Source organism: Numenius arquata, chromosome Z (genome assembly GCF_964106895.1).
Source record: "Numenius arquata chromosome Z, bNumArq3.hap1.1, whole genome shotgun sequence".
Lineage (NCBI taxonomy): Eukaryota > Metazoa > Chordata > Aves > Charadriiformes > Scolopacidae > Numenius > Numenius arquata.
Window position 1 is genome coordinate 29,638,915 of NC_133616.1, and position 16,557 is coordinate 29,655,471.

At 39.0% G+C, this 16,557-nt stretch overlaps 1 protein-coding gene across 1 annotated transcript in view; it reads left to right on the forward strand.

The window, feature by feature from the left end:
- The window catches only part of FCHO2 (FCH and mu domain containing endocytic adaptor 2), a 92,810-nt gene extending 81,943 nt beyond the window's left edge, over positions 1 to 10,867 (forward strand). The window contains exons 22-26 of the mRNA XM_074166765.1: positions 1,243 to 1,375; positions 4,135 to 4,334; positions 5,949 to 6,013; positions 8,210 to 8,374; positions 8,612 to 10,867. Of these exons, the coding sequence (XP_074022866.1) occupies positions 1,243 to 1,375; positions 4,135 to 4,334; positions 5,949 to 6,013; positions 8,210 to 8,374; positions 8,612 to 8,634 (586 nt within the window). The 3' untranslated portion in view covers positions 8,635 to 10,867. The remainder of the gene's footprint in view (positions 1 to 1,242; positions 1,376 to 4,134; positions 4,335 to 5,948; positions 6,014 to 8,209; positions 8,375 to 8,611) is intronic.
- Positions 10,868 to 16,557: the final 5,690 nt, after the last annotated feature.

A 16,557-nucleotide genomic window follows, 5' to 3' on the forward strand; every position in this document is an offset into this window, starting at 1 on the left:
TAATTAGAAAGGATGCATTTAATGGATATTTATGGAGTTAAACCCTTATGATAATAATTTGACTTTTCATCAAATACTGCAAAGGTTATCATTTGCTTGGTATTTGTAGAGATTAAAGTTTTTAATGACAGTGATGTGGTGATGTCAGAATTTCTGATTTGAATTGCATTTGGTTGTGGAGTAGCAGAAAGATTTTACTGCTGGTTACATTTATTTAAATTGTGGAAGGCCTCTGTAGTGATAAGTGTTTATCTATATATTTTACTGAAAATGGAAATTTCGTGAATCACAGCAGCGTATTGAGAACCAGATTCTGAGTAAATTGGACAGACTACTGGTACACAAGTCACTGTTCTTGGTCATTCAACACTGCAGTCATATTTACTGTGTTCCAGGTGCTCATTGTCAGCTTTCATTCTGCAGGCACACTCTGCACTCCTCCGTTGGGATGTATGCAGTTCCTCACTGTATCCACAGTCATTGTGATTTAAATTATGCTTTTTGAATTAGTTTTCTTAAAAGCTTCATCCTTATTCTAAATAAACCTAATGCAATCAGAGCTGAAAATATTCTTGGTCTGCACAGCACCAGGCTCCAGGAGCTGCCAAACAGAATTTTGCTTCTGCAGTCATGTCTGCTCTTACCTACATATAGAAGTGCTACAATAAATTGCTACTAAGATTGAATTGCAACTCTAAGTATCTGATAAACAATTGTTTATAATAATTTGAAAATCACTTTTAATTGAAAATATTTTGAAAGCTTACAAATATGGTAACACATACAGCACCAATCTTAATTAGCTTTGGTTATGACAACAATGCACTGAGCATTAGTAAAGCTGTGTCATAACCAAAGCTAATTATCATTTTAGGATTTCTTCCAAATTGGATAACATTTTCAGATACCATTTTCATCCCCACCTCCCACACATCATCATGGCACCTAATTGCATTAAAATTGTGGTTTATAAAATGTAAAATCCAAATTCAGCATTAACTCCATCTTGCAATGCAGTTCATCAGTGGAGGACACTCACTGCTCCACAACCTGGAAGGAGTATATTTACCAGATACAACAAGCAGTTACTTGTCTTAATATTTAGGAAGGTGCAATTATGTGTTTTAAATCATTAGAACAAATTCTTGTTTGAAATAGTGAAGAAGGGGAAAGATCTTATCTTAATTTTCAGACATCCAAAATACAAAACTCAGTGTTGCCTTCTGGCTTTTTTCTTTTTAGTGATCAGTCGCAAAGCGACTCCAGTACTAAGGATTTTTGGATGAACATGCAAGCTATAACTGTCTACCTCAAGAAATTATCAGAACAGAATCCATCTGCATCCTATTACAATGTGGATGTTTTAAAGTATCAGGTAAACGCTTTTTTCCCTTTGGAATTTTTTAAGGAACTCTGGCAGATTTTGTATCTACACAGAACATAAAAGAATTGTTCTTTGCCTGTTAGTATGCGGATCAACTGTCATCCCTCATCTAGACCAGTTCTGGGTATGTCACTGTTTACAATGCACAGGCTCTGCCCAGGCTTAGTGCATTCCTACTATGCTTCATATCATTCCCTTGGATTCGTGACCTGTTTCAGCTTGCTCACACTTCAGTTCATGTGTGCAAGCGTCAAACACTCCTTCTTTAGGTATTTGTTAGCTAATCCAAATTTTCCTGCAATTTAGGGGGTTTGGTGCGGGTTTGTTTGAGAGCATCTGTCGTTCGTCTCAGTGGCCAATTTGGCCCAAACCACGACAAGTTTATCGTTTTACTATCTTTGATTTTGTAATTGCATAAGTTTTGGATGCTGTAGCTGGTGGATTGTAATATATGAGAACGTATGACATTCTCACCTCTCACAATATAATGGAACATCTCATCCTGTAAACCATTTACAGGCACATGAAGGACAAGAAGGTCATGAGGAGCAGTCAGCATGGATTTACCAAGGCAAAGTCATGCTTGACCAACTTGATAAACTTCTATGATGAAATGACTGGTCTGATGAGGGATGAGGGGAGAGCAGTGAATATTGTCTGCTTAGACTTCAGGAAGGTTTTTGACACTGCCTCCCATAGCATCCTCATAGAGAAGCTGGTGCAGTACAGGCTGGACAAGCAGACACTGAGGTGGATTGAAAACTGGCTGAATGCTCAGGCCCAGAGGATGGTGTTCAGTGGCATGAAGTCTAGTTGGAGGCCAGTAACTAGCAGTATGTCCCAGGGGCCAGTACTGAGTTCAGGGCCCTGTTTAACTCTTCATTAATAATCTGAATGGTGGGGCAGAGTGTACCCTCAGCAAGCTTGCTGATGACACTGAACTGGGGGGACCCTCTAGGTACACCAGAGGGTCATTCTGCCCTCCAGAGGGACCTCAACAGGCTGGAGAAATGGGCTGACAGGAACCTCAAGAAGTTCAACAAGGGGAAGTGCACCTGGGGAGGAGCAACCCCATGCACTGATATATGCTGGGGGCCACTCAGCTGGAAATCAGCTTGGCAGAAAAGAACCTGGAGGTCCTGGGACACACCATGTTGAACATGAGCCAACAATAGACCCTTGCTGCAAAGGAAGCAAATGGTCTTTTTGGCTGCATTAGGATGCGTATAGCCAGCAGGTTGACAGAGGTGATCCTTCCCCTCTACTCAGCACTGGTGAAGCCAAACCTGGAGTGCTCTGTCCTGTTCTGGGTTGTCCATTGCAAGAGGGATGTGGACATACCGGAGAGAGGCCAGCAAAGGGCCATGAAGATGAAGGAAAGGGCCTTTCCTATTAGGAAAGGCTGAGAGAGCTGGGACTATTCAGTCTGGAGAAGGGAACGCTCCGGGGGGAACTTACAATGTATACAAATGCCTCATAGGAGGGTGGTGCCAGGCTTTTTCCAGGGGTGCTCAGTAACAGGACCAGAGGCAGTGGGCACCAAGTGAAACACAGGAAGTTCCCTCTGAACATCAGAAAACACCATTTTGATGTGAGGGTGACTGAGCAGTGGAACAGTTTTCCCAGAGGGGTGGTGGAGTCTCCATCCTTGGAGATACTTAAAAGCCATCTGGACATGGTCCTGGGCAATTGGCTCAAGGTGACCCTGCTTGAGCAGGGGGGTTGGACCAGATGACCTCCAGAGGTCCCTTCCAACCTCAACTATTCTGTGAATCTCTGAGAAGACGTTCTGGCTGTCAATAAAAAATCTTCACAAAAACTCAAGACAGACAAACTCACCGCAAGTAGAGAACAGGGATTTGCTAGGCCTGCACTGAAATGGTTGAACATCTGAGACAACTGTCTACATCAAAAAAACAAAAGAACCTGTTAGTCCAGCTATTAACACCATTGTAGTTTCCATATCTTCCCAATATAGTTTAAAATCTTGGTATACTTAATCTATAAAAAGCACATTAGGTACACAGAATTCCTGAGAAAGGTGAAAGGAACAAAACATTTCTTTGGATTGCAGAAATGAGTACTGTGGAAGAATGATATCTATTTAAGATCTTGGCTGTCGAGGAAAAATGAGGCGTTGGCATGCGAAAGCACTGGTAGATAGAAAAGGTTCTGGGCTGCCCAGGAAAGGCAAGAGAAGGCATCAGGCCATAGAAGGTTCCTCAAGTAGACTATGAAGGTGGTAGATATGCAGCAGGGCAGTATCACAAGCTCTGCTACAGAAGCAGCAGCATCCTGCTGTCCTGCCACAGGAAAATAACGCTTTGAATAGGTAAGAAGTGTTTTGCTGGCTGCCCGTCCTGTAATGACAGGTATTTCCCTCTGCTGCTGGCTGCTCGGGCAGCTGAAGTGGTGTGGCACACAACTGCTAAGGATGAAGTAGTTTTGCTGCAAGCAAGCTTCTCATGTGAGGCAGAACGCAAGACTGAAACAAAACTATTTTGACTTATAAAAGCCAGAACAGGAAGAAGCCTTGTGGGCCAGCAGAGTTTATATCTTTTCTTTAATTATTTTAAAATTAAAAGAACAGAAATTACTTTAGGGTCCAACAATCTTCAGAATTCTGTGATAAGGATTCAGAGGTCAGTTGTTCTCTTGATTTAGAGTTGTATTCGTTACCATCACTCCCTAAGTCTGCCCAAAAAGGGAATATTTAATTAAGCTGCTTTCAATGGTTTATTCTTTCACAGGTATCTTCAAATGGCATCCAGTCCACTCCCTTGAATCTTGCAACTTACTGGAAATGTAATGCTAGCACTACTGATGTGAGAGTGGATTACAAGTACAACCCAGAGTCTATGAATGTGCCTAGTATGCTGTCTAACGTCCAGGTTATGGTACCAGTAGATGGAGGAGTAACAAACATGCAATCGCTTCCACCTGCAAAATGGTAAAATTAATACTTTTCTTTTTATTATTTCAGATTCATGTCAATGTATTCATCAGTCACAGTCTGAAAAACTTCACTGGATGAAACAGCTAATTTTTTTTGTCTTGATAAAATGCGTATTATAGATGTTTTGTATATTCTCTGATCAGAAACAGATCATGTGTAGCCAATTCACATAAACTAAAATGAGACAATATGCACCCATTCCAACTGTGTAATAATAGAAGCCTTTATGAAATTTCCAATGTTTGCTTTCTTTTGGCCACTGGACAGGATAGACATTTTTACTATAGTAATTTGAAACTAAAATCTCTTGCTGGTTAAAAAACATGTTGTATATGTGTGTTTATAGATATATCCTATATATGGATAATATAGAGAGAGTAGAAGAAATGCAGTTCTTAACAAGATAATTGAAATTATTTTAAAACACACCTTAGTAACTGAGGAGCTTTCCATAAGCCAGGTAGCATTGTCTCTCACTTCAAGCATCATGCAGGTTATTATCTGACTAGGAACTACCTGTCACCTCCTTCTAAGGTGGTGCATTACATTAGCACTTGAAAGTGAGACACAGATCCCAGGTAATCATGTTTCTACAAGTTTGTGCAAACAAGCAGAGGGCAGTAGGACTAGGCAGAGCAGTACGTCCGTAGAGCAAAACGTAAGCAGAATTCAACTGCTGCGCCTGTGGTTTGGCAGCACATAGGTACTTGCCCAGCTGTAATGTAATTCCTGGACTGTTTATTTCCAAGAGAGTCTTTTTAATGTGAAGAGGGCAAAGAATGTCAAGTTGAAGGAAATCAGGCTTTGTTAACCCTGTTACTTATATATCAGTTTACCTTATAAAGCAAGGTTCAGAAGATAAATAAACCTGATGCATTTATCAGATAGGTTCTGATATTTCTGGAGGCAGTACATTTAAATGTGTTATTTGGACAAATCGTGGAATCCTAGGATGGCTAGAGTTGGAAGGGACCTTAAAGGTGATCTAATTCTAATGCCCTAGTTCATGCTGCTCACAGCTTTAAGTTGTTGACTTTCCTGTGGCAGAGCTGCTGCAAAGTGCTCTAGGAGTTAAAATGCCCTGTCAACTTGGAGACTCTGGTGCTTGGTGCCCTCTTCTGCCCTTTACAGCATCAGAAGTTAGCTTAAACCCTGTGTCACTTAGGCCAGCTAGTTTTAGTAGAATATGGAAATGGAATAAAGTACACGGTGCCAGGAGGCTCACACAGAGGACAGCAATCCACATAGCTCTCCCGCATACCATTGTCATGAAGCATAAAGAGGTGGCTTTCAAACTGCTTCCAGGGCATTTGGTCTTCCCTTACTCTTGGGGACCACAGAGGGTTTTGAGTTGTGGAGCCATAGCCAGGGCTAGTGTTAGCCGTATAAAAAGGTGGTGTGTACTTCTGAGCTCTGCTGCTCTGGGGCAACGCAGACACACTCACCTCTTTTCCTGTTTGCTTTGTATAGTTTTCCACAAGCTTACCTTCAAATCATCAAGTGTATTTATTAACCTCTGTTTTCAGATGTCTGTGACATACTGGTGCAGATCTAGGGAAACAATATGCTAAAACTGGTGTTTATAACTAACCTACCATTCTCTCACAGGAATGCAGACCAGATGAAAGCATATTGGAAAATATCTAGCATTTCAGAGAAGTCTGAGAACGGAGGCAAGTTGCACTCTTTTGTTTTGTTTTCTTGTACAGAAAAACTGTAACAGTAAAAAGGTAGTCATTTTACTGTCTACGCCCTCATGCCTGTTTAACAGGTCTTCTTATGCTATATCCTCTTTACCTTCTTCTCAATTAATTTCCTTCTGAGCGATTCCATTAACAGTATGATGTCAAAATACAGATTTATTAATTAGCTATTAAAGGAAAAATAGTGAAGCCCCATGAAAGCAGTTAGTAGCTCTAAAATAGAGTTTAGACTGTAGACTGGGTAGGAAATTATTACTTAAATGCTATTTGGAAATTAGCAGTTATTCAAAGGAAAATACGTTTAATATCTCTGTCTTTCCATACATTGACAATTGAAATAAAGTAGAAAGAGGTAAGTGGAAGAATTGGGTGAAGGAAAAAAAAAGATCTTAAAGTCCTGTGTTGAGATAGACTCAACAATAGATGATTCTTGACCAACATTTTGAAGGTCTTTCTTTTGACTATATACAGCTCTAGGAAAAAAAATCAATCTGTGCACATCTGCTCAGAGTGGTAATTGATACAGCATTTTGTAAGGTACCAATAGTTGTCCTCTGCCCAGCTGCCTTTCCCTGAGCCTGGAAAGGGAAGACCTCTTTTGTTCCTGCAAAGGCTGCAAAGTTGTGGTCATCATTCAAACTAAATCGGAGAGAATTTTACCTGACAGAGGTTGTTGCTGTAGTCTGGTGTACGTTGTCGTTCACTGACCTCACAGTTCTTTGCCATCTGTCTTCCATATGATTACTTGGCGTAGACCTCTTTTTTCTTTTTTATCCCTTTTCCAAACTGTGGAGAAAAAATGATACTAAAACACAAATGCGGCCAGATGAAGAGCTACTGTGCACCTGCAGAAGTGATGTGGATTGCATCCTGTGTGTCTTCAGTAGACTCGCACATATCCCGCTGCCTCTGCTATATTCCCTTCTCACCATCTTTCTTCCCCTTTTCTTTGAGTATAAACACATAGTACTCACAATTCAGTGTGAGTAAAGGAAGTAATACTATGCTGGTCTTAGACTTGCAGAAACAAAGGGAGCAGTTTTACAAACACTGTTAATGTCCTTGAAGTCTTCTTTATTTTGGTGGACTGGGTGGTAAAATCTTTGGGGTTTTTTATGGTCCAACACATTATGTGAGCTGTCAATTGCAGAGAGAAATAAAACACACACCAAACTTTCAAAGCACTTGAAATATAAGTTTCCAAGCTTAGAGTGGAAAGAAGTTCCAGTTAACCCAAACTATGACAGACCTACTGAAGAAATGAAATGGACCTTAAGCCAAATTTATTAAGAACAAGCCATTGCATAAAACAATTTCATTCATTAACATTCACCCCATTAACATTTCAGTTACTAACTTTCCTCATTATTTTACAGTTCGTGTTGACTAGGAACTGTGAAACAACAGCAGGTTGTTTTAAAGAAGTAAAAATACTTGACTCTCATTATTCCATTATTAATTACATAAATCTGTTTTTTTCCCAGCATATTTTGCAAGAACAAGAAAAGATCTAAGAACTTTTAAATGCCTCACATTGACCACAGAAATGTACTTAAAGTAATTTTGAACTATTACTGCCTCAAGGCATCAAGATGATGACACTTCACCACTGTCTCTGAAAAATCAACTGAAACTTGTGGGGAAAAGCAATTAATCAGACTTTGTCTTTATTAGAAAAATAAGAATTTCTTTGTTCTGGGTACATTTCTGTATTTATTCCAATGGCTTTGTTCCTGTACATTAATCCAGACAGATTGTGACATCTAAATATTCTGATGTACTTTCAAATCTTCTAATGAAAAGTAGTACATATGAGATAGGTGGTATTAAATACTTGCAGAACAGCAAGCAAAAAAGATGATTATAGGGACCAATCAGACATTTCAAGTAGTAAGAGATTACCAGGCTGTCTGATACCCACATTCTGTATAATCTTGCAGAAATGTGTATCGTTTCTCTTTAAATCACTCACTAGTCATTGTCTTAAAGGCCATATTGGGCAAAACAAACTTGTACTCTCATCTCTTTTGACAGTTGATGTAGGACTGCTGCTAGGAATAGATCTCAAAGGTCACCATCTTAGTTTTACTTCTTACTACTAAAAATTTTGGAAAATTGTCTTGCTCTTACAAAACAACCAGCTTTACAGTTTTGTTATTTTTATAGGTTCTGGATCCCTCAGGGCAAAATTTGAGCTTTCAGAAGGACCCAGTAAACCAGCAACACTTGCAGTGCAATTCATTAGTGAAGGAAGTACCCTTTCAGGAGTAGACGTAGAGCTCGTAGGCACTGGCTATCGGCTTTCCCTCCTTAAGAAGAGATTTGCCACTGGTAAGACTCTGACATGCTTATATATTCCAATTAATATTATATATTCTATAGGGTTAAATTATAAAATACGAAACTGTTAATTAAGTGATGCATAAATGGTTACTTTTAATTAAAACGTGGCTGAAAACTGTTTCATAGGGGTTTTGTTTTTCCATAGTTACTGAAAGTGCTGCAGGAAAATACTGACAAAATTTGTTTTACCTACTGACTGCAAAAAAACCTACCTTTATTTTTCAGGACGGTATATGGCAGACTGCTGATGTACCTGTGAAAGTCATTGGATCAAAGGAGTGGAAGAAGCTCTCTCTGCCCTCTCTACTTTTCAAACACTATTTTAACATGCATTAATTTTTTTTCAAAATGTTGACCTACTTTGAGGCTGAACTACAGAACAGAAAATGCACTTTTAAAAGTCATTTTGCAAACTTTTTATTACTTTATAATAGCACTGAAGTCAACTTCAACACTGTCTGTAAATGATCAACTGCAATATTTGGGAAAATTTGTTGAAATTTTAGTAAATTTATATAGATGAAGTAAAAATAGTAATCCATAGTTGTAATGAAAGTATGAAATTGTATGTTATACTGTAAACATTAAACCTAAAAATGCAGGAGAGCGAGTAAGAAATATTTCCGCTTTCCATAAGTAATATTCATTTTTCAGATTTTTAAATTGCCAGTTCTTAAAGAAGGCAGAGGCAAAGTCTCATGTAGTTCTTCTGTCCACTCATGCCACAAAAATAACGAAGTTGGGGATCTATAAAAGAAATGTAACTTGATGCTCTTGTATCATATATTATTAACATGTAAGTTGTTTTATATAGGGTTTTTTTCTTAAGTGCAATGTGTTACAAAATTGCAAAAGACAGCAGAGATTTACTTCTGCAGTTAGTAAATTTTATGGGCGTTGTGATTGTTTTCATTAATGCTGTAGATTTAATTTATTTTTATATGAATTGCATAACATTTGTGCCTTTTAAAAAAGCCTGTGCCTATCCAATTTATTATTCATATGCCTCACTTCCTTTTTTAAAGTTTGGCTCTTCGTCAAGAAAGCACGGTGTTTGTATAATACACACAACTTTATAAAAACTCCTGCGACTGGGATTGATTTAGAAGGCAGATTTGCAAAAACTGGAGATTGTTTTAAAAGAGGCTTAAAATACTGGATTACTTCCTCATGGGGTAATTGCAATAAATGCAGCTGCAGTAAAGGGAGATGCATCACGCAGGACTTTGAAACTCTGAGACAGTAACTTTAATATCACCAAAGATGAGAATCCTGAAAAATGACTGAAGATGGTAAAAGCAAACAGCATTTCCCTTCACTTTGACTGCAAATCTTCGGACTTTGAGTGCTTTTGGGGTTGTGTGATGTGAATGTAAATATAGTACTTTAGGAAGAATAGCATTTTAAAAGGGGATTTTATGGCAGCAGGATGACAAGTGCTGCCATTTCTATTAGTTTAATTTTTTTATATAACCACCAATTTTAATATTTGTTTTGTCATCTAATCTGCTTGCCACAGCCTAAGCACAAGTGACACATTAGTAACGTTTTTTAAAGCAAGTCACTAACTTAGAAAATGTTCTATGTATTTGTATTATCAAGTGTTTTTTCAGTGCCGAAATCAAAAGTATTGCGGCAAAATAATTCATTAACCTGCATGTGAGAATTTCTTACGACCATTTTGAGTATCAGTATCTTTAAAATTCTCTATTAAAACAATAAAATGTGCTTGAACTAATTCATGCAAAACCAGTGATGAATTGGACTGCTGAAGCTTTACAATAAATTAAGGCTACGTAAGTTCTAATGTATACTACACACTTTTGGAGACAAGAGTTCCGTTGTTAGCACTAAGCACATACTGTACTGTAGACTTGATTGGAAGAGTATATTTGGCTCGTAATTTCTAATCTTATTGAATGATAAATTTCTTGCTCATTAAATGGTACAGTCTTTTTACTGGAATCTTAATTGTAATCTGCTTTGCAATCAAACTGTGTTCAACATGACAATATGTTATTAATGAAAATCCAAAACTGTATTGCTATTTTTAATCAAGTATTACTTTCATTTCTAAGTCAAATGAAGTAGTTATGTTTCAGCACTTTTTAAACTAGCCTTCATTCAGGTGATTATATATACATTTGCATTGGGTGCAGGTTACAATTTTGAAGCCATACAAGTTTATATAGACTTTTTGTAAAGAAATTCGAAAACAATGTAAAAAGTACATCTGATAAAAAAAACCCATATGTAGCAAGCTGGTTCTTGCTTGTGTATACAGCAATATCCATTGTAGCTGCCTCCTAAGAAAATTAATTTTAAACACAACTCTAACGGATCTGAATTTTTATGAATTGTTACTACATCAAACTGTAAATTAGAGCTTACAGGTTTATCTTACAAAAATTGTAAATACTTCTGATTTTTCATAAAATGTAAATTTAAATAAAATTGCACCCATAATAAACATGTAATATATAATTTAAATACTGATTTATATCGCCTGTACTTTTGCAGTTAGTTCCACAGAGCTTCTAAGCAATCAGATAATAGAACGAAACCATGCCTGTGTTGTTTTAAAGTGTTAGTTGATTTTTAAAGGATAAGGGGTAGAGATAATATATGAACTCTTCTATATATTTAAAAAACCACAGAGGATGTAGGTGCAAAGATGACTTGTGTAAAGAGTTGCATCTCTACTAAACTGGAATGCCTGAGATGTCTACAATGGCTTATGCCTCACAAATTTATATGCTTAACTAGTAACTTAGATAAGGCAAAACTGCGAATATGTTTATCAGAAAAATCTCTCTGTAAATAGTGCTATCAAATGCTGTACGTTGCCTAACTTCCTTAATATGCCCATATTTTGTTGAATGCACAGGAAAAAAATCAGTGGCAAGATTAAACTAATTCTTTCTGATTTCTTATGTTCCACCCATCCAAAAAAGTAGATGATTTAAGTACTACTTCATCAGTCTGAGAATAGTCCTTCTCAGCTGTGAACACAGAAACAAAAGCTGAAACTGAACAAATGTGTTTGAGTCTGTTTCTTCCCTACAAATCCCACAGCCTCTATAACTTTAGTAAGAAATGACTTATTAAATGGGCTGTCTCAGCTGGCTGGATGTCATTGCAGTAAGTACCATTCTTGTCATACTGGAAAGCAATAGGCCAAGGGCTTGATTCTTATCGTCTGCTGAAAGGCAGGAGCGAAGAACACAAGGGCCCGACGGTCAGGCCAAATGGTCCATCCAGCCCCATAGTCTGTCCTCAGCAATGGCCGAAGAACAGACAGAGCTCACAAGCTGTTTCCTGTCTGCTCCCCCAGCATCCTCAGTTACTGGTTAGGGATGTAAAAGGGTATGGCTCTGCTCAGCTCTTCTGGTATGCGTTGAACTTAAAGTATCAGCAATCACTGACTGCTCTTGGCACTGCTGTTAACATCTGACTTTTGTTATTGTAAGCCAGTGCCACGTACTACTCACAGGTACTACAAACTGGATTTGTACTGCTCAAGCAGGTTTGCGATTATCTAAGTCACGATCAGGTAGTTTTTCAGGGATAACTGACTACCCCTACCACTGCCAAATAATATTTATGTAGGATATTTGAAGGAGCTAAGATATTTGATTATCAACTGGAACAGCGTGGGAGTTAGTTACAAGTGTGGTGGGTTTTGCTATCTAACGAGAAAGGAAGGTCTTGCATCACGCCAAGAAGGATTACATTTCAAGTCTTGTGTGTTTGAGAAGCTTAAAATAGGCATCTTAATATCTGCATAGCTTTTGTTTTCTTGGAATTGCTAGATAATTGGTTTCTATTTCCGTTGTCATGAAAGGGCAATTTTACTTTAGAGCATGCAAGAAAAAACTCAGGAATTCCTCCAAGGATAGAGTAAGTTAAAAACATTTCCAGGTACTAAAGCAGCAAATAACATATTTACTGTGTGGTGCCTTTGATAGGACTGATTACCAGGCCTCTTAATTGAAAACTTAATGTTTACCTTCAACTCAGCATATTATTACACTACTGAGTATTCCTTCTCAACTCAGTTTGACCGCCATGTTTACTGACATGCTGATTTTTAAGTTCTCCCTTAGTTCATTCAACAACCAGTAGAAAGTATACAGTCTGTAAAAAGTAAAAATACTCTTAGAAACACAAGAGGCCTCTTCTGGATTACTTATTAAACATTTAATACTCAAATTCTGCATTTTCTGTAGCTGCTTTCACTTCCTTTGGAATCCATTCTTTCTAGTTTTAAATCTGGGATGGCTATTTCAATTATTATAAGACAAAATATGATTTTGTTTGCCATTGTCCCAGCTGTGTTTCTTTTAAAAAGTCTTGTTTTGTAACTTAGCTTTTCTTTTTCATTATTAAAACTCAGTTGTTTATTTAAAAAAAAAAAAAAAGTTAATGACCACAAGCCATAAATCATGCCAGCTTCTCCATTCTGATTACGATTCAGCTTTTCCTCATAGCATCACCCAATCTGCCTCCTTTAAGTTCTCATTTCCTAATTGTGTTTTCAGCTCCAGAAAGTTAGCAGTGGTAACATCTTCAGCGGTGACTCGGCTCTTCCTTCATCGTGGTTAAAAGCAGCAGCCCATTTTTACAACAGTTGTTGATTCTCCCCTCCAGATGTCCCCTCCTGCTTTGTAATTAGATAACATAATAGCCACAGCCTTCCCTTCCCCTTCCCACTACTGTCACTGGTAGGTTATATGAATAGTCATCACTAATACAGAAATGTTAAAGCTGCCCCAGCCTTAGTACTGGTAAGACACTGCATCCAGGCAAGATGCACCAGTACAACTTGAGAAGGAAAAAAAACAAAACCAACACAACAGCCCAAGGTCAAAACCTCTTATTTACCTTCCACCTCTGGAGCCTTACAGGACTGTGGATTTTGACAGAGGACCAAAGTCTAGACAGAACTTTCAGCCCCTGATGAAGCACCTGATCTCGTTCTTGAATGCAAATTTCTCCTCCATGTGTCAGAATCCCTCAGCGTCTGTGTACGAGTCCCCTCTTGCTTCTGAGCAGTTCCCAAATTGACAACACGCACGTGAGCGCAGGAGGGCTGGCACAGTCTGATCTGCCATCTCTGCAGCGGAGATCTCTCCAAGGTCTCAGCAGTCTATTCCCATGTACCAGCCAAACGCTGCTGCAGCTTTTCTCCTGCTGAAATCACATTTCCATGTTCTGAGTCACTTGATAGTAAACAGTAGGCTGGATGTCTGCTTCTAGTGAGAAGTTAGAATAATTTAGTTTTAAGGTCTAAAATGCAGAATACTGCTTGATTTAAGAACATCTTGTACATCTAGGACAAGAAACTCAGCCTCAGACAAACACACTGTTACGCTGGCATAACTCCTCTAGGTAATATAGAGCAAACACTACACTTACAGGAGACAGAGTAAGGAAATTACATGGAAAAGCAAATATGGGCTCCAGTGTTCCCTTTAGATTAAGGGGGAGAATATGTGTTTGACACAACTTTCCCATAAAGGAGTTGAAAATTTAAAAAAAAGACATCAAGGTGATGGGCCATTACAGCTATCCTCTTGGCATGTTGCAAAATACTTAAGGGCACCCTCAACCTTCTCAAAACTGAAGCTGTATCTTTAATGCTGCGGGGGAGCATGCAAGATGTCTCCCCTGGCACAAAGTGCTGCTCTGTCCGTGTAGCTGTGAGCTAGAACTTAGCATTATCAGCGCTCAGCGCTGATGGAGCCCAGGGAGCATGGTTTACCCCAGCACCCACCTTGGCTTCCAGGCAACAATCAGCTTCCTAGAGGGAGACATGAGGAGCCCAGACCCTCATTTCCCTGAGCTATGGCCTTCAGATTGCTCAGGGTAGCAGCACTTTTGCCAGCTGATCCCCAAGAGATGCCACAAAACCACACATTAGAATTCAGAGGTTTTTGGCAAATACCATCATCTAACTTTTCCCCCAAGGGATCATCCAGATTAAAACAGTCCTACAATAACTTGGTTTTGGTAAAAAAGAGTAAAACCAGAATTTGTGTTTCAAGAAGCAGTTCATCCCCTGTGTAGGCAGCAACAGTGCAGTCTCCTGCTTTTCATGCCACCCATGGCTAGGAAAAGCCAACAGTTCACACAAGTTAAAAAGAAGATTTCAAAAAATGTTGCATCTTTCTTAAAGTGGTGACTATCACCTCACCACCAGTTTTTAAGCAAGAATTGTGCTGAGTTTTATGGTTAAATAATTACTCCTAGCCCAGGAGAACATAGACTCAACTATACCTCCTATTCAGGTCATCAGTAAAGGCAAGTGTGTTTGTGCCAACACAGAGCAGGAGCAGTAGTATTCAGAAGAGATGTTCACTATTTCAAATACTCACAACAGTCCACAAGCCATTATTTTAGCATCTGGAGCCAATCTTAAGAGCTTGCTCCGATGTCCAGCATAACTGTTAACTGATAACATTTGGAGTCTCCTGCTGCTATATTCAAACCCCCGTGATCTCTTCTATTGTTGGGTTTGTTTAGGTTTTATTTCTGGAATTAAGAAAACAGTGGAGTATTTTTAAGAACTTGTTTGGTGTTCATAGTGAATGGTATCTGCCACCACCCATATGTCCAGGCCAAAGATGGGTTATCCAACTATATTAAAATTCTTGTTAAGTCTCTTCTGGACACTTCCCTTTAGTTAAAGGGTCTTCTCTTAGACTTTTAAAAGCATTCTGTACTTGCCTCTGTATCTCAACCGTGAATGTTTAGCAAAGCCTTCTTCACTTCTCTCCCAGCAAGGTAGGCCTTTTTATTGTTATTGCTGCCATTAGCTATATCTAAGGACACACAAATTGTATGTTTACAATAGATACACAACCAGACCAGATCTAAGCAGAAGTTAGCAAATAACGATTCAAGTGAGTGTTAGACCACATCAGGTACATCCTTCAGTGTTCTCCCCAGACCGCACTGTCTCTACAGAGAATACCCTCAGCATCTTATATGTACCCCACTGTCATCTCTGTAACCCAACTACGGTAATTGTAGCAATTGGGTCAAGGTGAGGAATATGTTAAAAAAAAATGTGAGAGCATTTCTGTAGTGAATAAACTGATGCAATCCTTCCAGAATAAAGCACACTGCACCATGGTTCAAGAGACTTCCTTGCTGTAGTCAAGATGTACTTTTAAACTGGAACACCCAGGGCTGCTGGTAAAGACCACATTGGAAATACTTACAGTCTGCTCACACCTGGACTTAGAGAGACACTGTTTGCATTCGAGTGATCTGCTGTCAGCCATACCTAATCTTGGAGACTCCCTTTAGCCTCTCTCTCTCCTGAGTTAAAAAAATTCTGTGCTCTGATAATTTGGTTCAGCAGCTGCTTTCCTCTGGGAGGATCCTAAACTCTGCAGAAGCTCCCACACTTGCTGGCTGTGGGCAGATTGTGGGCAATTCATTTATAGTGCCCCAAACTGAGGTGAAAACTGGGGGCTGAAGCACAGAGGTTGTGGCAAGAAAAAAAACATGAATGAAACACTCTCTGATGCAGCCATCAAAGAAAGAATCATACCTCATCATTGTACCTTATAAATCATCCTAAGATGCCTGGCAGGACTGCACAACCAAATATTAGTGACAATCAAGTCACCATTACTTGACTGCATTTGTTGTTTATAATCAGGTTCAAATAGCATGGGCAGGTGGTACTTCAACAGGTCAACTTTCAGATTTTCTAGATGCTCATAAAGCAATAATCCAACGATTGAATGTCTACGCTAATTAAAACTAACCAAACTGGCTTAGGCTACAGCTGCACGAGGAGCCAGTTGAACAGTTCAATGTTGCCAAAAGACACAGGCCATGCTCTCCATCTTCACCCACCACACCTTGTACCAGCTCTGGCATGCTTCAGATCTGTTTATGAGTCAACTCACCAACTACACATTCATCAAACCCAGGGAAAAAAAAAAAAAAAAAAAAAAAAAAGAAGAAAATATTTATGCTCAGTTAAGCCAACTGAAGCAGCTTGCAGCAGGGGCCAGCAAACCCTGGGCACAGGAATTCCTGACCCAAGAGCAGAGAAGGGGTGGGGAACGAGATCTCCCCCCTTTGGCAGCAGCACATCCTCAGCCCGGCTCAGTTGTTCACTAAACCGCAGCCAGAGAGGGGAACTAGATGCA